At 59.4% G+C, this 20111-nt stretch overlaps 1 protein-coding gene and 1 non-coding gene across 5 annotated transcripts in view; one reads left to right on the forward strand and one right to left on the reverse strand.

Moving 5' to 3' along the window:
• CEMIP (cell migration inducing hyaluronidase 1) overlaps nt 1–20111 on the reverse strand; it is a 128487-nt gene that overhangs the window by 52224 nt on the left and 56152 nt on the right. For 2 of the 4 annotated variants that reach the window (XM_086711744.1, XM_086711742.1), the window contains exon 2: nt 1122–1216. In XM_086711744.1, coding sequence (XP_086567870.1) covers nt 1122–1200 — 79 coding nt within the window. In that variant the 5' untranslated portion in view covers nt 1201–1216. Of the gene's footprint in view, nt 1–1121; nt 1262–2548; nt 3891–20111 lie in introns of those variants that run through there. The other 2 variants (XM_086711741.1, XM_086711743.1) reach the window with 2 other exon arrangements.
• Nucleotides 9710–9794, forward strand: TRNAQ-UUG (transfer RNA glutamine (anticodon UUG)). The gene has a single exon. It is a non-coding gene; the product is annotated as a tRNA-Gln (tRNA).

Below are 20111 nucleotides of genomic sequence, written 5' to 3' on the forward strand. Positions count from 1 at the left end.
GAGAGGAGACACCCAGGGTGCGGGAGGACAGCACCCCGCAGGGCCGCCCCAGGGCCCCGAGGCGGGCCCTCCTATGAGCGAACCGGAACCCCCTTCCTGGCCTGGAGCTGCTGCCCCTCGGTGTTTACGAGGGGCGAACACGACGGAAGAAGGAAGGAACGATATTCCAGCAATGCTGACAACTGTTTCGTCGAGAGCAAAAACGTCTGAAAGGCTGCGCGAGGGGCCGCGTGGAAGGAATGTCGCTCGTGATGGATACAGAGGCCCTCCTTGCCTCCGCGGGTTGAGGAAAACAAAACATAACCTAAGTTCCTTTATTCTTCTCGTAGGAAAGCATCCGGCTGTTAGCGACAGCAGCATTTTAAAAACCAGAGCGGCTGACGGTTGGCGTTATGACCGCCAGCCCCGGGCTCGACCTTGTCTCCCATCTTCTGCCTCCTTCGACCCCGAGTCCGGCTCACGCGGTGGCTGCTTCCTGCTGGCCCTGCAAACCGGCCTGGAGCTTCGATGGTTCTTAGAAAATCATCCAAACAGCAAGGTGACATCGAGATCAGAGCAGCGACCCTGAGCAGAGCGGCGCAAGGTGCCCGAAGCTTCCCCGAGCCTGGGATGGCGAAGGGAGAAGGGGACGAAGAGCTCAAGTGACGGGTGGTGAGCTGGGTCCCAGAGGTGTGGCCTTCCTCCGGCCCCCGAGGTGCTTTGCCAAGTTTGAATTAGTCGTGGACGCTTGACACGAAGAATTTTACGGAAAAAATCTATGCTTCTGGCTTCTCTGAGCAACCCGCGAGCTCCCACCTTCACGCGTGACAGCAGATTGGCCAGATCTGAGACGCGGGGTCCCTCTCGAGGAGTGTGAACGGCCCAGGCGGCCACGGTGCCCACAAGGCCCCCCACACTGCTCCACGTCTCGTCCCTGGCTCCCACAGATGCTGGGTTTGGAGCCCCTGGGGCCGATTCAGCCCCTTGATTGTGTGGACGACAAAACCGGGGCCCGGGGTGAGACTCGCCTGGGAAGGGGTGGGTCAGCAGGGACCGGCCGGAGCCCAGCCACCCTGCGCCCCCGCCCCGCAGCTGCCTCCCACCGAGGCGCGCGGCAGTCCCGCGGCTTTGTGGCGACTCACCTGCGGACGCGGCCAGGGTGAGCCAGCTGAGGGTCAGCATCGCCTGGAAGGTGCCGTCCTGCCTGCTGGCGGCTCCCATCCTGGCCGCGCGCTCCCTGAAACCGAAGCGAGCGAGTGAGACCCGGGAGCTGGGCGGGCTGGAGTCAGAGAGGCGGCAGATGCACGCACGCACGCACACACACACACACACACACACACACACACACACACACGGGGCCACCTGCACACACAGCACAGCGCCCCAGCCAGCGCACAGGCCTCAGCCGCCCCGACTCGGGGCCGGGCAGACCAGGGCACGCGAGCCCTGTCACCGTCCCGCCCGTGTCCTGCAGCTCAGAGACTCGGTGATGGATGGAATTTCATCCTCAGAGCTCGAACTCCCTCTCCTCCAGAATGAAGCTTTTTTTTCTTAAGTTCAGAAGCAGAGAAAACAAAAAATACCCCCCCCCCCCCACACACACACACTGAATGTGAGCTGGGCATCAGATGCCATGAACGTGCTGTGTGATCTCAGTGTTTTTGATTGACCTCTCTGGGCCTCAGATTCCTAATCTGGAAAATGAGGGTGTGGGCTGGCCGATTTCTAAGCTTCACTCCTTTTTTATCAGTCCGTGCTTCTAAAGCAAGTCTTGGTGATAATATTGAAACCCTGACTATGATGCCTGTGTGTTATAAACCCTCTGTATGGTACCTGCCCGAAGGAAGGTGAGGCAGAGAGAGACAATCGTCCCCCGGCGGTTCCCTCCTTACCTGGTAAACGAACCCCTGACTTTGACCTGGGCGTATGGCCAGCTAGTCTAAAGGCGACCTCTTCCAGACTCTCTTACATTTAGTCGTGGCCTTGGAATGGAGTTCTGGCCAACATAGCCCCAGTGCGGTGTGCAAATTCCAGGAAATGCCCTTGAGGGAAGGTAAGAGGACCTTCCTCCCTCCTCCCTCCTTCCTTCCTGCTAACTGGAAGGTGGATATGATGGCTGGACCTTCTGGCTACAGAGTGCCAGCCATGCGGAAGGTGGCAAAGCAAATCTAGAGGAACATCTAGGCCCTGCCCCTGTGGAGGCCTCGACAGCCCTAGACCATGGGTTTATTTTTATGGGAGAGAGAATTAAATTTCTATGTTGTTAAACTTCCGTTTCATTAAAGCTGCTTCATTTTTTTCCTTTTTACTCATACGGATGGTGAATATGGGACTCTGTCTAGAAAAGCCTCAAGATAGGAACTTTAAAAAGAAGATGCCAGATCCCCCTGCAGACTAGAATGCACCTGTTAGAGGATGCTTGCTTGTCCTCAGGCCCCATGCGGCCCACACCGAGCGCCTGGGGGGCGACCAGCGCCGGCTTCCCTGCCCGGGGCCCCAGGTCCTGTCCTGAGCGACACGGAGGCTGTGCCCAGGCACTCACCGACGGAGGGGCCCGAATCCCGCTCACCCAACACAGGCTCCTCCCCTTGAACTCGCTCAGGGACAAGTCTGACCCACCCTGGCCTGTGGGCTCCAGGTCAAGCGCTTTGGGGGGGCTCGGGGAGTCGGGCAGGCAGGAGGGTCCGAGGCGGAGCCCCCTGCCCTCTGCCTGGCCGTCCCTCGCAGGCGTGCGGGGAGCTGAGGTGGGGGGAGGAGAAACCGATACTCTGAGATTCAATGCCCGCGGTTTCCTCCCGGCCCGGCCCAGGCCTGGTCTTCGAGAACAACGGGCTCATTCTAGTGCCTCAGCCGGCTGTTGGAGGGACGCATCTCGGCATCTGGGAACGGCGCCTTTCCCATGGTCCCAGAGGAGGAGTGTCTGCGCTAGAAAGGAGGGGGCCCCGGGGACGGGAGGGCTGCATGGCCCTCCGGGGACGGCCACAGCCCCGTTCCAACTCTTCATCGGTTTAGAAAACCCAGAGGAAGCGTGCCGTCTGTTCCTGAGAAGGCCCAGGTCGTCGTGGGCTCCTCTGAAGGGGCCTGCACTTTGGGGCCATCGGCCGGGTGAAGGGAGGGGACAGGCACCAAGGCTGGTGGTGACGGGTATGGGAGGCGGTCTGGGTGCGGGCACCCCTTCTGGCCCAGCTGCCAGGGGCCCCTCAGGAAAGCATCTCCTTCGGTGGCCTCAGATTTCCCGTGGGCAGAGTGGAAGTTTGCGTTTTTGTAGCTCTGACGTCTTCTGATCGCACCATAGTTCATTTCAAAGACCAAAGAAACAAAACAATCGCTTTCTGGATGGGCGTGAAAACAATTCCACTTGGCGGTGGGCCGGGGGGTGGGGGGGAATCGCGCTCAAAATCTCTTTTCCCCAACATTAAGGAGACCTGTGCCGTGTCTCTGTCTGACCCCTGGAGGCACAGACGTCGTGCCTGGAGAGGGGAACCCCCACATTGCTGGGGTCCGAGGGGCCTCTGCACTTTCTCTCTCCGCAGTGGCCGCGAACAGAGACCCCCGAGAAGCATTCTGTTGAAGCAAAGCCCCAGACTTTCTCTGATCTCACTGGGGAATTCACCAACGGGGGACAGCTTTCTCCGTGGGCCACTAAAAGCTTTCTGGCGACGAGAGCTGAGATTCGGCCTCTCCGGCTGGCCAGACTCGGTCTCGACCCGGCTCCCAGCTGCCAAAGACCCGGGGAGAGCGCGTTGGCCGATGGCGCTGGGAGTTTCCACAGGAGGCCACTGGCCAGAGCTGGCCGACCGCTGCCCGATGGCCCCGAGCCGGCGATATCCTACTCCGTTTTCCAGAACAGGAGCGTTTCTGCCATCCTGCCGCCGCCCCGGCCTCTCGGGGTAGAGAAGAAGCGGCACCTAACCGGGAACAAGCTCCTCCTCCAGGAGGCCTGGGCCGCAGCGGCCCCGGGGCCCAGCGCTTGTCACCTGCAGAGACAGGGGGCAGAGTGTTGTTCGAGTGTCCAGAGAAGCCCCCGGACAGTTGCTCAGCCCTCCCCAGAACAGCCTGGCCCCACGGGCCGAGAGACCCACCGCCCCGTGGGGCCGCGCAAGCCGGAATTCTCCAAGAGTACCGGATGCGGGCCCGGAGGAGCGGGAGAGGGTCACTTGAAGCTCTGCGGCAGGGGTGAGATGGGACCTGCCGGGTTCAGCCGTCTCCCCCTGTCAAACCCACACGAACCCGGACAAGGCTCGGCCCAGCAACCAGCAGGACAGCGTGGTCCGGAGTCCTCGGTCCCGGCCACGCAGCTGACCTCGGGGGAAGCATCTGACCGCCTGGGGCTCCCTTTTTTTTTTTAATTTTGAATTTTTGTCTGTAAAACCTGAAATGACGCATCCCAAATGCCAAGGTCCCTGTGGGATCGAGACGCTGCCAGGCCCGAGCTCCTAGCCCTGTGCCTGCCTGACCGTGGCCAGCCCCCCCGCCCCGGTTGTGCAAGCCCCGGGCATCAGGACACACGGCTGCCCAGGTGCTAGAACCAGGGGGAAGGGTCTGAGAACCTGCCACCGGCTGTGTGGCCCCAGACAAGCCACTCAACCTCTCTGTGCCTTAGTCTTCCCGATTGTCGAACAGGCTCCTGCTACCCACGAGCAGGAGTTATTTCCGCGAGGGTCAGCGGGACAGGCTAACTCTAAAGACGGCGGCTTACCACCGTGAGCGCCGGGGTCTTCCGCACAAAGGGAGGTAAGGAGACGGCCCCGGGGTCCAGAAGAACACGGCGCTCCCTCTTGGCCTCGCCTCGCAGAGTTCAGGGCAAATAGGCGATGTGGGCCCCGTGGGTCTGGACACTTCCCTTACAGTGACACGCGTGTAGACAGGCCACTCTTGTCCCTGCTGAGGCGAGGCGGGGCGGGGGTTCTCTGGAACCAGCCCCACCCCCTGGATTCTCGTGGGTGCTTTGACTTCCTCTTTTACGCCCCACAGCGTTCACGAGTCTCAGCTGGGCTGAGCTGTGCCCCCCCCCCCCCGAGAGTCCTGTGGTGACGTCTCACCCCTCCGGACCTCGGAAAGCGACCGCATTTGGAGAGGGAGCCTTTCAAGAGGGGATTAAGGTAATATGAGGTCCCCAGGGTGGGTCCTGAGTCGGCATGACTGGTGTCCGTGTAAGAAGAGGGTGTTAGGATCACAGACACAGAAGGAGGGGAGAGCAGGTGCAGACAGGGGAGGAAGACGGCTGTCGACACACTAAAGAGAGCGGCCTCGGAGGACAGCAACCGTGCTGACCTACAGCCCCCGGAACTCTGAACAGTGAAGCTGCCCCATCTGTGGCCCCAGCAAACGACGCCGTGTCCCCGAGCGAGTTCACCTTCCCAGGCCTTCGGCCTCCCATCCGCAGCGATGACACCAAGAGTCCCGGCAAACGCCAGCATAGCTTTTGCGAGGCTCCGGGCACCGCTTTAGGCCCCATCCACACGTCGACCGATCTGCTCTTCTGTAGCTGGGGGGGCACGGTCATCCCTCGACACGGATGGGGAAACTGAGGTACAGAGCACGCAACTTGCCCGAGGCACGCAGCCAGCAGGTAGCAAAGCCCAAAGCCTGCTCCCTCCTCCAGAAAGGGCGTTTCTAGCTCCCAAAGATTAAACGGTTTGCGGTCTCGTCTCAAACTGTGAGAACGTAGAAGCCGGAGGGAAAGTCAGCGCTTCTCAAACTCCGTGCACACATGAACCCCCCCGGGGAGCTGACTCAAAGGCAGACCCCGGCTCGTCGGAGCAGGGTGGGGTGGGGGGTCCTCTGAGGGCTACGGAGGCAGCAGGCGGTGACACAGTCAGGTCTGAACCTGGCAGGTCTGGCCCCAAGGACATGCCCTGTAACGCAGGACCGCACCCCCGTCCCCCAGCCGGGCCTCCCACGAGCAGCAAAGGTCGGATTCAAGCCACCTCTCTGCCTCTCGCTACGGGTCAGTGATCCAGAAATCACAGCGCCTAACACCCCCCGCCCCCAAGGGAGAAGGAAGGGGCAGGGGACAGGGCAGCCCACGCACCTTCCGGACCACAGGTGAACACGGGAGGAGCCCCCGCCCCTGCCCCCGCCCCGGCAGCCTGGGCCCTTTCTCGAATGCTGTGCGAAGGACCCCGGGGACAGGGAGCCCCGCCTGGCCTCCTCAGAAAGAGGCGCTCACAAGACCCCTTGCTCCTGCACACCAGCGTCACCCGGGGCTGCTTCGAGGACCAGCCCCTCCCCCAGGAAGCACACCCGCCCAGAAGGTTCTCACCGCCGCAAAGACCGAAAACATTCCAAGGAGACCCGCCACCTCACAAAGCCCGGCCTCCTCTCCGGAAACCGGGCTCCCGCGTCCTTCCGACCGGCCACGTCGCGTCGGGCTCGCACCACGTAGGAGCAGACACGGCACGAGACCCGCTCCGGCCGGCCCATGCGTGCGTGCGCGCGTGAGTCATGGGGGACTTGTTAAAACACGGGTTCTGACCCGGCAGGTCTGGGGTGGGGCGTGAGTCTGCGCTTCCGAGCGGCTCCCGGGGGAGCCTGGACCGCCGAGCTGGGCCGCGCCCTGAGCCGCCAGGATCTCCTCATTCACAGATGGGCAAACCGAGGCCCGTCGAGCCAGAGACGGTTGCCCGCGTTGCTCAGGAGAAGCGAATGGAAACCTGAACCAGCATCTGAGAGGAGAATTTCTGCCCGACTGTAACTCATGGGACGCCTGCCTGTCCCTTCCTTGGCTGGGGGGGGGGGGGGAGACAGAGGGGAGGGGGGCCCATCCGGTCCTGCCCCTGTTCCAACCCGGCATCACTTTACGTCACAGTTTGGGGAGTAGACACGTGCCTTTTCCGACGCCCTTGACACGCCCACAGACTCTTAAATGATCTTCCCCAGACAAAACACCTCCTTTGATGCGGGAAATCCCCTCTGGGGAGCCAAGCAGGAGAGATGGGGGGGGGTGGTTCCACAGATCAGAGAGATTCGCACCAAGGCTCCCCCAGCCCCGAGCGCTCGGGGTCCTGCCCTGCCACTGAACCCAAGTCCCTCATCACGCCGCCAAAGCAGCGCCCGTGATCCCCGGTCCCATCACATGTGCCACAGGCACCGAAATCGGAACCAGGAGCACGGCCCTCGCAGCAAACCAGACGCAGACACGACAATGTTTCCTAACGAAGAAGTGGCTCCTAACGACTTGCGGCAGCTTAACCCCTGGAGCGAACCATTAGCTACAAGGATAGATCTACCTCTCCTCTTCGTTTCCAGCTCCTCTGCCCGACTCCCGGCCGCTAGGCACATGTGGCTATGCAAACCTGCATTTAAAATCAGGTAGGGCCGCCTGGGTGGCCCAGTCGGTCAGGCATCCGACTCTCGGTTTCGGCTCAGGTCACGATCTCTCGGTTTGTGAGTTCGAGCCCCGCGTCGGGCTCTGTGCTGACCGCGCAGAGCCTGCTTGGGATTCTCTCTCTCTCTCTCTCTCTCTCTCTCTCTCTCTCCCTCTGCGCCACACCCCCCCCCCCCCCGGCTCACACTGCCTCTCAAAATAAACTTAAAAAATTTTTTTTTAGTAAGAAAAGTAATTTAAAAAAACAGGCAAAACGAAACCCACACATCCTCTGCCCTCCCAGGCACACGTGAAGTGCCCAGAAGCCCCTGGCTGCCAGTGGGAGTGCAGAGCGGAACCTTCCCGTCACTGCTGAACCCCGTGGGTCAGCCCCGGTTCAGAGCCCCAGGATTCGCAGACCATCGAGTGCGTCGGGTTCCCCGACCAGGAGCGTCGGCCCCCCATCTGGGGATCGCGGCAGCCTCGACCCCCCCACCCCCACCCCCACCCGCCACCCGCCCCGAATCAGAAGCTCCGGGTGGCCCAGCCATCTGTGTGTGAGCGCTCCCAGCGGGGCTCATGTGCGCTCACATCTGACCCCCCCGTGAACCTGGTGAGTGTTTGACAGTGTGTTGGCTGAGCGCTAACCGTTCGGCCTGTGTCACCAGATGGATCCAAATTCGGGTCTCAGGTCGGCTGCTTAAGAGCCGGACTTGGCCGTTCACTTAAGGGTCTAAGCCTCAGCCCCGCGGCTGTGAGGTCGGGGAAGCCACCGGAGGGGGTGGAGTGATGCACCCCACGGTGACTGAGCCACGATGGTCCGCCACTGGGAGTCTGTCCCCACCCTCGGGGCCTGGCTCCCGCCGGCTGCGTGGGGCTGCCCCACGTACCAAGTGGGGCCCTTAGGGGCCTCTTCTGGTTAATGGGCCACACTAGGTCATCCGTTAAGAGGCACCACTACACCAGAGACACTTTCTCAAAAGCTTGATGTGGGGGACTGCACAGGGAAGTCCCCCCCGCCCCACTCAGCGGTGGTTACGGTGGGGGAGGGAACACATGTGACACAGGGGGGCCCCACGCTGGGCCCCGGGCAGAGGTCATGCCTGGACGGGGCCCCAGACCAGTAGGCTGTCTCAGTGGGAGGCACAGGCGGTGGGTGGGGGGTCCCATTGGCCCCGGGGGCTCCAGGGCAGGCGGAGGAGGTGCTCCGGCAACAGCTCAGCTCCTGCTTTGCTCCGGGAGGCCCGGCGGCCCTCACACTGGGGCCGAGCGCAGCACCCGGGAGAGGACAGGAGCCAGACGAAAGGATGAGCCGAGACAGGACTAAACCACACCACCTGGGATTCAGTTAGCGCTTCTAGCAGCTTCCACGCGGGGCCGGGGAGGGGGGATGTCAGGAGGCCCGTGCTTGGGGAGCGGGTCCTGTCTCCCTCCCCAGGCGGCTTCCCGCTAACTCCCTCCCGGGCCCCCGCGGGCTTGCACACGTTCTGCCACCTTGACTCCAAGGCCGTCTCCCACCCCCCCACCCCCGACCTCAAGTCCTTATCAGCTGCTTCTTCCTCGGCACCCACAGCTTACTGACCCAGCCTTTCTTTAATTTTTTTTTTTTTTTTAACGTTTATTTATTTTTGAGACAGAGAGAGACAGAGCATGAACAGGGGAGGGGCAGAGATGGAGGGAGACACAGAATCTGAAACGGGCTCCAGGCTCTGAGCTGTCAGCACAGAGCCCGACGCGGGGCTCGAACTCACAGACCGCGAGATCGTGACCTGAGTCAAAGTCGGATGCCCAACCGACGGAGCCACCCAGGCGCCCCTGACCTAGCCTTTCTTTAAACTTCTCTCACCCTGTGCTTGGGACTGACTGAATGGTTCCCACGGGAAACTCGGGCTGCGGGCTCCTTGAGGGTAAGCCTGTTTTTCTTTTCCCACAGAGCGCAGCTGGGCACACAGCGGCCGCCCGGCGACCCCAGGGCGGTGGGTGCCTGTGTGTGCCGCGTGGCTGCCGAAGGAGCAAACGACTTGGCTATCTGACCGCGCGGCATCGTTGGACTCTGTCCAGCGCTCTCAAGAACACCGCGTGGGAGCCCGAAAGCAGCAACTGGAGACGTTTACACAAGCTACCACTTTCAAAATTATAACTCTCTTTTGAAGTCTCTTAAGTCATACCCTCAGTGGAGGAAAAGAGATGATCTTCCCTCTTGAGGATGTTTCTCTCCCCTCGGGGTCTTGAAGGAAGAGGGGACGTCATGTCCCTGCTGCAGGTGCCTTCTCCCCAGACTCAGAGTCCAAGGCCGGCGTGCCTCTGCTACGGTCAGAGCAGCGCTGGCTGCGGTGAGGGTCCTGGCCCGTCCTCTCCTGCTAAGCCCGGCACTTGCGGGGACGGAGGGATTGCACGCTCTAAAAGGGGACCTCCAGAGGCGCCTGGGTGGCTCAGTCGGTAGAGCGTCCGACTTTGGCTCAGGTCATGATCTCATGGTTCGTGGGTTCGAGCCCCGCGTCGGGCTCTGTGCTGACAGCTCGGAGCCTGGAGCCTGTTTTGGATTCTGTGTCTCCCTCTCCCTCTGCCCCTCCCCCACTCTTGCTCTGTCTGTTTTTCTCTCTTTCAAAAAATAAACAAAATATTAAAGCAATAAAAGGTGACCCAAGTGTCCCCGGGTCCCTACCTCCAGTCCCCAGGCACCAGGTGCCCAGCACCTCCAAGCTCACTTACTCACGTGGGAAGTCTGGCCCCTTGCACGGCTCCTCTCTCCCTCTGGGTCTGTCTGGGACTCCTCAAGGGCACCTGCACGCGTCCACGAGCCACCCCTGTCACTGTCCATGCAGCCAGTGCCCTGGGACGTCATGGCTACAACCCCGGGTCAGCCCTGCTGAGCTCCAAGTCTGCCCTCGCAGGCTGGGCCTTCCCCCGGGAGAAGAGCCTGTCACTGTGCCTCGGTGGCTGGCACGTGGGGGTCCCCAGCACAGAGAACCGCCCGGCTGAGACGGAGGGCCCACGCTCTGTCACACACGCCCAGCCGGGTGATGGCTTCTCCCACTGTGGGGCTCCTCTCCCAGCACCTCCTTGCTCCCCCCCCCCCCCCCATCGGAGCGTCTGTCTGGTCTGCAAAGCTCATCACGTGGCTCTACCCACCCCCCTCGGGGCCGGGCGAGCCTGAGCAGGGGGCGGCGGGAAGGCTCTCATCCCCGGCGTGCCCCCCCCAGACGTCAGAGCCCCTCGCCCCTCCAGGCGGGCGGCTGAAAGGTCAGACGATGCCCAGTAGAGCCTGATCGCAAAGCACAGTGACCTCAGAGGGAAGCTTCTCCCAGGGCTCTGAGTCAGAACCCGGAGCTTTCCAAGTCAGACCACCAGGCCGCACACCTTCCCGGCTGGCTGTGTGTCCTTCGCCGGCTGGCTGAGTGGCTAGGGCAATAAACACTTCATCAATTGTGTTTTTTAACCGAAAGTTCTAGCATCAGCAGCTGGCTGGGCATTTCTCCTGGCTTCGGGTCATATCATGTGTGCCTACTTATTTCTGAGGCTCCAGAAAGATCTTTGCCAAACGGCCCCTACCTTCTCATCACGTCCTGCCAGTGTGGCACCTGCTGAACCCCTCCCCCCGCCCCCAAGGGCATCGTGACAGCCCCCGCCGGCCCATCCTCCATGCCAAGGGGGCACCCGCCTGAAAGGGGGCAGGAAGGCTCATTCCCACAAGCCGCTTTATTTCCAGGAGCACGAAATCAGTGCCAAAGAGACCGAAGGTGCGGGAGGTCAGGGGCAGCAGAGGGGAGGGGTGCGGGGTCCGGATCCTGAAGCACCCCCGGGGCAGGAGTTGGGACTTGGCCCTGCCACTTTGGCCCTGGAGGACGGGAGGAGCGGGGGACAGAAGCAGCCCACGTGTGGTTCATAAAGACGCTGCCGCCGGGGTGGGCCCGGCTGGGCGGGGTGGGGCCTCCAGCAGCAGCCGAGGCCTCCACCGCCAGAGTCGAATGAATCCCACACGCGTTTTGGGAGTGCCTACCGCACGACAACTCGGGAAAAGAGCTCATCGCGGGTTCAGCTCGAGCTCAAAGTCCAGCAGCGGAGGGGCCCGGGTTAAACGAACAGCCAGCGCGTCCCGTACCGTTCACACTCCGCACAAGGCCTTCGACGCTGACAGCGCAGCCTCCGGGGGCCACACGCCAGGCGCCCTACGCAGACCGCGTGCGCCCCACGGACGACTGTCACAGTGACGCCAGCACCCAGGGGGAAGGGGGGTGACATGGCAGGGTCTGCAGAGGCTGGCTTGCAGCTGAGTGCACGCCGGGGAAGGGAAGGTGTTCTCGAAACCGCGGAGCCCAGGAAAATGTTAACTGCCGACAGAGCGGTGTTCCGTGCGGTTCTGGGCCGTGCGTTCCAGTCATTTTCGCGCCGTGGAGCTTAGCTCCAAAGCACCTACTTCCAGACGGGAAGGAAGGAAGGAAGGAAGGAAGGAAGGAAGGAAGGAAGGAAGGAAGGGAGGGAGGGAGGGAGGAAGGAGGGAATGGAAAGGAGGAAGGAAGGGAGGGAGGAGCTGTGGGTCTGGGGCAGGACCCCATCACCCGGCTTGCACACACACCCTGACACCTTGGGTGACTGAGGCAGGCAGTGCCCGTCCAGAGGTGCCGGTCGAGACCCGTGCCTGGACTGATGATCTGGTCACCACACAGTACAAACCAGGGCCTTCCTCCAGACCAGAAACAAGGACCTGCGGGGGCAGAAAAATGCTCCCGCGCCCGGGACCAGCCATTTGTAGGAGGTGCAAGGTCCAGACACGAATTTAGAACAGGAGGTGATGGGGGCACCCCGGTGGCTCAGTCGGTTAAATGTCCGACTTCGGCCCAGGTCATGATCTCACGGTTCGTGGGTTCGAGCCCCACGTTGGGCTCCGTGCTGACAGCTCAGAGCCTGGAATCTGCTTCGGATTCTGTGTCTCCCTCTCTCTCTGCCCTTCCCCCACTCGCTCTCTCTGTCTCTCTCAAAAATAAACAGTAAAACATTAAAAAAATTTAGAACAGGGGCGCCTGGGTGGCGCAGTCGGTTAAGCGTCCGACTTCAGCCAGGTCACGATCTCGCGGTCCGGGAGTTCGAGCCCCGCGTCGGGCTCTGGACCACACCCACCACTGACGCGCAGGCCATGAGAGGCTCCGCCAGAGCGCTTACGGGAGAGCCTGGGCCGGGCGAGGGTCGGACGCGAGAGGCGGGCTCGTGGCACCTGCCGTGTCTGGGAGCGGGGCTGGAAGGCGGCGGGCTGGGGCTGGCGGGACCGCCTTCCTCCCGGCCTCGTTCTCAGGCTCACACAAACCCCGGAAGGGCAGAGACGGCAGTGTCTGCACAGCGGCCAGACTTTCCCCACTCCTCCCTCTGCCCGGCCGGGTCGGGGTCAGAAGAGAACGCCTGATTCTGGTTCAGGTTTGGGCCAGAGCCCTCCTTCGAGCGGAGGGGCTGGTCTTCTCCTGGGTTATTTATTTGCAGAAACCACTGTGGCTCCCTACTGCTTCAAACACACCTCCAGGAAGCGACTCGAGGTGGGGTCCCAGCCGAGGCCGGGCTGACGGCCCCACGGGGCCTGCCATCAGGTACCTGTGGTCCCGCAGGCAGGTGTGATTCGCAGCCTTGGGCTCTAAACACAAGTCTGCGGTCTTCGGAAGCAAACGGGCTCTGGTAAACCCACCGGGGAGGAGCACCTAGAAACCCGGGGTCCTGGGAGACCCTGGGCCACGCTCGTCTGGCCTCTGCTTTCTCACTGGGAGGGGAGACCCAGGGCAACGGTACTTTAGTGCTTACTCAGAACTAGGTCCCCCACGGGGGCTGGGACACAGGTGGCTGAGATGGCAGTTCCTGCTTGGAGAAGCTCACCCACCAGCCCTGAGCTCTGGGGACCCTGCTTCAGCACTAGGGGACCCCAGGGCTCCACACAGTTGTTTCTCCACCGCCCTCCCCCAACACCCCCAACAACCTTTTCCCAGGAAAATTATCACACACTAGACCAAGGTGAAAGAGTTTCACGGTGACCAACCTACTCATGACCTAGAGGTTACCGGCAATGTTTTACTACGTTTGCTCTCTCATTGATGGGTGCATCCATCCATCCACCCACCCACCCATCCATCCAGAAAGCAGCCTTGTTTTTTGGATAGAAAGGTAGAAAGTCTCTACCTGAGCGATCTGGCACAGAACGTTATCATCATCCAGAAGGGTCCCCTCATGCCCCTCCCCACCAACTCCCCTCTTGTGAGACACAACCAGGTTCTCTCAGAACCAGGTCACCTGTTCTGGAACTCTGTAGAAATGGAATTGCCCGGAATGCAGTCTTTGGCGCGAGGCTTCTCTCACTCAGCACTTCGGGGTTTTTTTTTTACGTTTACTTATTTTTGAGAGACAGAGAGAGACAGCGCGGTTGCAGGGGAGGGGCAGGGAGAGAGGGAGACACAGAATCCGAAGCGGGCTCCAGGCTGTGAGCCGTCAGCACAGAGCCCGACGCGGGGCTCGAACCCACGAACCGCGAGATCATGACCTGAGCCGAAGTGGACGTTTAACGGACTGAGCCCCCCCAGGCGCCCCTCCGTCAGCATGTTTTTGAGGTTCATGCACGTGACTGTGCACATCAGCAGTGCACTTCTTACAACGGCGGGGCGGTACCCCCAATTGCACGAACGTGCCGTCCTACACACTTGCTTTCGTGTTGTGCTCTGGGGAGCCACACAGGACAGAGTTTAGGGGACAGAAGAGGCCCAACTTTGCTACCGGCACTCAGCCGGACAAAGCCGTGGGCGCCGCTGTCCTCGAACCCAACTGCGCTCAGGGTGCAGGTTCCCTGGGGTTGAAGGCCAGCCCTGCCACTTAGCCCTCGTGTGACACGGGGAGAATCCGGGTAGCTTTCCGTTCTGCAGCTTCCCCGGCTGCAGGACGCTGGTGATGGCGGGGCCTTCCTCAAGCGGCTGCTGTGAGCAGTGACGTAATCAGACGTGCCAAGTGACTGGCCGAGCAGCGGGCCCCGTCAGTAGGTGTCCTAAATGTTCCCACACATCGTGAGGGCAGGCTTTGACTTTAGAAGAGGTGAACTTGAACCTCACATGTGCCACTAAGCGACCCTGCGATTCTGGGACATTTCCGTAGGTTATTAAAATATGAGCGGCTACGGGGCCCCTGGGTGACTCAACTGAGGACGCGTCCGACTCTCGATTCCGGTTCAGGTCATGAGCTGACCATGATCTGTTCGTGGGTTCGAGCCCCGCGTCGGGCCCTGCGCGGACCGCTCAGAGCCTGGAGCCTGTTCCTGATTCTGTGTCTCCCTCTCTCTCTGCCCCTCCCCTGCTCCTGCTCTGTCTCTTAAAAATAAATGTGAAAAAGAATAACAAAAATCTCTCTCTCTCTCTGCTCTGCTTGCTCTCTCTCTCTCAAAACAAATAAGAGAACATTTTTTTTTAAATAAAATATAATAGGAGTGGCTTCATCATATTTATGCTATTATCTCGTGGATTTATTTTCCCTCTTCCAATTCTTTCCTCTTTCCATTCAACTTTGTAGGCTGACCCCCTTCAACGTTCCAGGCAAAGACTTCTCTCCAGCACATAAGGCTGTTCCTCTCTTCTGCCTGATGAGATCATTCTAAAAGATGACGTACACAAAGTGCTTAGGGAAGCAGCAGTATGCAGTGGGCGCTCTATAAAAGTAACCTCCTACCATCAGCAGAGCAGCAACTAACTCCTAGGTGCTGGCGACAGCGCATGCTCAAGGAATGGCCCCGAAGTGTTGTTGCCCTAAGAAGTCAAGAGCCTTGGGCCCCCATCTACCATCAGAAGGTACCGGAAGGGGGATCCCAGAGGAGACCCTGCAGGTGCCTGAAGTGTCCCCGGGGTCCTCAGCCGGGGCCCTTGTGTGGGTCACGGCCAGGGGAGTTGCCCGCCGCACACAGAGCCCCCGCCTCGGGCTCTGGTCTCCTTGGCCGAGCTGAGCTGCAGCCCGGGACGCTGGCCCACATTCAGCCGAACTTGGCCGTGTTGCCTGAGATCTTCCAGAAGCTTCAGCTGGAAAAAGTTAGTCCTTGCTTTTCCCCATAAAACGGGAGAGAGCGGCCATGGGTAAGGGAGGAGGTGGGACTGTCAGCTCGGGGCAGGTCCCGCGGGCATCCCGAGGGTCTGCAGGGGCCGTGACGGCGCCTGGCTGAGACCAGATTCCAGCACTACCTGACTCCAGCCTCTTCCGGCCCCCGACGGTGAGTTTGCTCCTAGTGTTGTATTTCCAGCACCTTGGAGCAAGGATGGGCCTTGAGGACCACTGAGTCCATGGCTTGGCCAGGGTCTCATATTGAAGATCCAAAGCTGGGTCCCAGTTCAACTCAACATACATGTATCATGTATTGGGTTGAAAATATGAAACTGTCAATATTGAGCCATTTTCATCTACAAAAAAAATGGCAGGTTCATGTCATTCAACCTACCCAGGCCCTCTGAGGTGTACGTTGTTCGTCATCCTGGAGTCTGGGCAAGTGGGGTGGGGGGCACAGAGGCCAGGGATCCGTGCTTGACCTTACAGTTATCCTGGGGCATATAATCCATAGTTCCATGTGGCAATCTCTTCCTAAATAGTCCTACATATTTTATTTTTTCAGACAGAGGGAGAACAAGTTGAGGAAGAACAGAGGGAGAAAGAGAGAGAGAGAGAATCCCAAGCAGGCTCCGCACCCACCACTGAGCCCAACTCAGGGCTCGATCCCATGACACTGGGATCATGACCTGAGCCGAAATCAAGAGTTGGACGCTCAACCGACTGAGCCACCCAGGCGCCCCAATAGTCCTACCTCTTGCTATGAGATCCACACCACTTGACGTGGTCAATTACTTTCTCAGGGCTTCAGAGACGCCCCTCTTCTGAGGTTTCCCAAAGGTCTGCTATGAGCCAAGGCTTGACTCTCTGCTCCAGACTGTCTGTGACCTTCCCTTTCTCAGGACGGGTCTTCTTGGGCCATCGTTGTTCAGTAGGACTTGGGACTCCCAGGCCAACTGACTGGACCGGTGGGTACAACTGGCCAAAGCTAAGCTGGTTCTTTCTCTGCTGGTTCCAGCCCTTTCTTATGGCCGGGCTTTATACCTGTCTTTGATTCTAGGAGACACTCCCTGGGTCCTTATAACAAATCCAACCCCATGCTCTTTTTATCCACTTTTTTAAAATCTCGCTAAGTTTAAGTCAACTTGGTTTCTATTATTTGCGACCAAAGGAGTCTTGGTTTTTCAGCCCATAAAGGAGTAACCAAGCCTTTCTCTCTGAAGGTCCTAAATGGGCACTGGAACTTTCAGAGACAACGCATTTCCTGTGTGGCTTTCTACCCTCTCCTCAGTGACTCTCTCATGTGGCCACGATCCCATCTATCACGGCCACGACTCTGTAAGGACAGAGGATGTGATGCCCCCGACTCACCCCATATGCCAGGGCTGGACAGGAGTGAGCGGGGCGGGCTCGTGAAGGGCTCATAAACATGGCACCACGAGGGTGGATCGTCGGGGGCATTTTGCCACTTGACTATTTAGGCACCCATTAGCAGCTGCTCTCATGTGTTTACAATTCAATTCGTGTTGGAACAAAGACATGCCCAAGATCAAATAAACAGCTTCCAGACACTGAGCACTGCACGCACTCTGTCTTCCCCTTTGGTATTGAAATTAAGACAAGCACCACCTTGTCTGGCTGCTCTCCAGGGTCCTGGCATGGCGGGGTGAAAGGGAGGAGCGAGAGAACATCCCTGAGTGGGTTGGACATGACAGCAGAGGGGTAAACCATTCTTTGAATGGGGACAAAAGGGTTTGTTTTTTTGTTTTTTTTTTTTAACATGTTTCTGTATAAAGGAAGATTATATGCCAGAGGAAATGTTTGCAAACTGGGTCAGGACGGTTCCCAAGCCATAAAAACAGACTGCTGTCCTCAGGACCAAACTAATACCATTGCTACTCTTAGTTACCGTTGAGACCTCTCCAATTTCCAAAAACAAAACAAAACAAAACAAGACAAAACCAAAGCATCGAAAGTAGCCATTGATTCCCAACAGGTTCTGATTCAAATGACACACATTGAGTGCCTTCTATGCGCCAGGCACTGGTTATTCACTTACTACCCGGTTCGTCCCTCACCTTATCCCAGAGGTTAAGTGAGTTGTCTCGATTCACATACTTAGGAAGTGAGGCGTCTCTTCTAGGGTCCAAACTGTCAGACTCTGAAGCCACTGCATTTTTTTTTTTTTTCTAGCTGCTTTGCTATTCTCAGAAACTAACAGTCCCTCGGCTGGATCACAGTGAACTGTCAGACAAGTGTCCCCTCTTGCCCAGCACACTTGGTCCCCTCCCTCTCTTGCTCACGAACCCGTCCACCCACATGGAAGTTCTACCAGAAACGTCCACCTCCTCGTCCTCTCCCGGCTGTGGGCCCCAGCACAACCACTATACTGCCTTGCTGGACATTCACGGTGGCCTCCTGACCAGTCTTCTGTCCCCAGTCTCTCTCTCCTTCTGACTCGTCCCCTACACCGCTGCCGAAATAGGTTGGCTCTCATCTCTTGTGCTTCGCGCCCTTCCAAGACCCTTCAGGTCTTGTGAGGTCCTTTGCCAAGTGGCCCCCACCTGCCTACCCAACCTCACCTCTTGCCAATCTCCATCCTGACCCTACCTGCTGTGTTCAGGCCACCCCGGGCCACCAGAAGACCGCCCCCACCCCAAGGCCCATACACCTCCTTTTCCTTGCACTGATCTTTCTGCCTAGAAGGTTCTTTTCCAGCATCACCACCTCGAGAAACCCTACCACCCGTCCAGGACGACTTACAAGTTACCTCTTCCTGGAGCCTGTATGAGATTCCCGAGAGGAATTAGTCACGCTTTCCTTCTCATTTCCCTTCCCTGTTGAACACTTGTCCTTGTTCTTTATTATTATTACTGTCAAACAATTTGTTACATCTCTCCTGTGCTAAAACACAAGCTACAAGAGGACAGGGGACCTTACTTTTTTCACCTCTGTGCCCCTGGTCCAGGGACTGGCACAGAAGAGGGACTCAGGGAACGCTGGTTGCGTGAATAACAATCAAGGTGCCAACAGATCAATGGACAAATGACCTATCTTAGCTCCAAAAGGAACCTCAGCCAAAGAGATTCATCAGTCCGCTGGTCACAAGCCCACCCCGCTGTCTCCTTGACCCTGCCCTCTCCCTGTCTGGCCCTGCTGTGGAGGGCCTCCCAATGGTCTGCCCACCTCCTCTCTTCTGAGACCCGGCCTTCCCACTCACACGCGGTCACGACGGGGCCTCCCGCGTGGGTCAGCACCCCTCGGTGCGACCACGGAACACCTGCCCCAGCCACACCAGTGAGTCCCTCCCCCGGGCTTCCCGACTTGGGGCCAGAGATGGGGCCTGATGACAGTAGGTGCTGTTCCAATAAGGCAGCGGTCCTGTCAGCTTCCCCGTCCCCCATCGGTCCACAAGATCCAATGCAGAGAGAGGAGCAGGGGAAACAGAGTCAGTGAAGGAGAGCCTTGACTACCTTTGAGTCTGGCGTCCAGTTGCCCTGGGGTCAGACCCCCCACTACTCATTTTAGAATCTGGTCTTTCAAATCCAGTGAACCGAGGGTTTGTGGAGCCCTCACCTTCTCCTTTTGGCTCAAGTTACTTTGGGTTGGGTTTCTGTCACTCACAACCCCAGAACCCTGACACGCAGAGAAACCTGGACGAAAACCGGGCTGGTGCTGGCTGGGGTCCCGTGCTGTGGCTCCCCGCCCCTGCACCCTGCACAGACATGGTCCACAAAGTCCCTTACAACATGGTGGCCCCTCCTCACTCCACCCTCAGGACCCGTCTTCTGGGAGGAGTGAAAAGGGGACACCAGTAAGGAAGCTGTCACCCACCCACTGTCTCCTTGAACCAGTCTCTTGGCCAACTCCCACCAAAGCTTCCCCTGCACTTTCAGCCCCGCCTGGCGGGCCCCCCGGCCCTCACACGGCTTACCCTCTCCCACCCCCTGACTGGACGACCTTACAGAGCTCACCCTCTCTCTCCGGCCCACCTTGCCAAAGGAATTTCCTCGAACACATAGCCACTGCATTCAGTCTTGTTCGGAAACATCCAGGCTGCCCTTTCCCCCCCAACGGTGGCCCGTCCACTTTTGACAGCTCGGGACACTGTGGTCCCTCCATAACTCACCACACGTTGTGCTGGTCAACCTGCAGAGTCGTGGGCCACACACGGTCTCCCAGGCGATCGCCGGAGGTTTCCGCCTCTGTGTCTTCCCTCACTCGGCGCCCCGCCCAGAAGCCTCTCGCACCTATTCATGTATTTTGCTTACTTCTCCACATTTCCATTCTGCCTTACTTCTGAGAACTTCCCCGTTACCCTAATCGACCCCCTTGCTTCTTGATAAGTTTTCTTGCTCTCTCCCTCTCCCCGTTGCCCACTCCACTCACCCCAACATGACTTTCAGATCAAGAGAAACTCTCTGCGTCCTTTGGAATCCTCCCCTCCACCCCATTCATGCGGCCCGTGTCTCAAGCCAGGACTGGCCCACGGTCTCCTAGGTCCTGGCAGAGCTGGGCGTATGACGGGGTGAGTAGGGAGGAGGCGGCCAGGATGACTCAGGGGTCTGTGGCCGGGGTTGGAGGGGCCCCGGCGAAGGGAATGGTGAGCAGATTTCCCAGCTGGCTGACTTCCCGGCTGCATCTGAGACGCTGTGGCAGCCACGGGTACATGTGCAGGAGGCAGTCGTGTGGGTGGGTTGGAAGATGGGGAGAGAGATGTGGGTTGCAGACACGCTTCGAAGAGGCCCCGAGGCCGTGGGGGAGGGTGCGGACCCAT

Source organism: Puma concolor, chromosome B3 (genome assembly GCF_028749965.1).
Source record: "Puma concolor isolate L17-30 chromosome B3, mPumCon1.1.hap2, whole genome shotgun sequence".
NCBI lineage: Eukaryota > Metazoa > Chordata > Mammalia > Carnivora > Felidae > Puma > Puma concolor.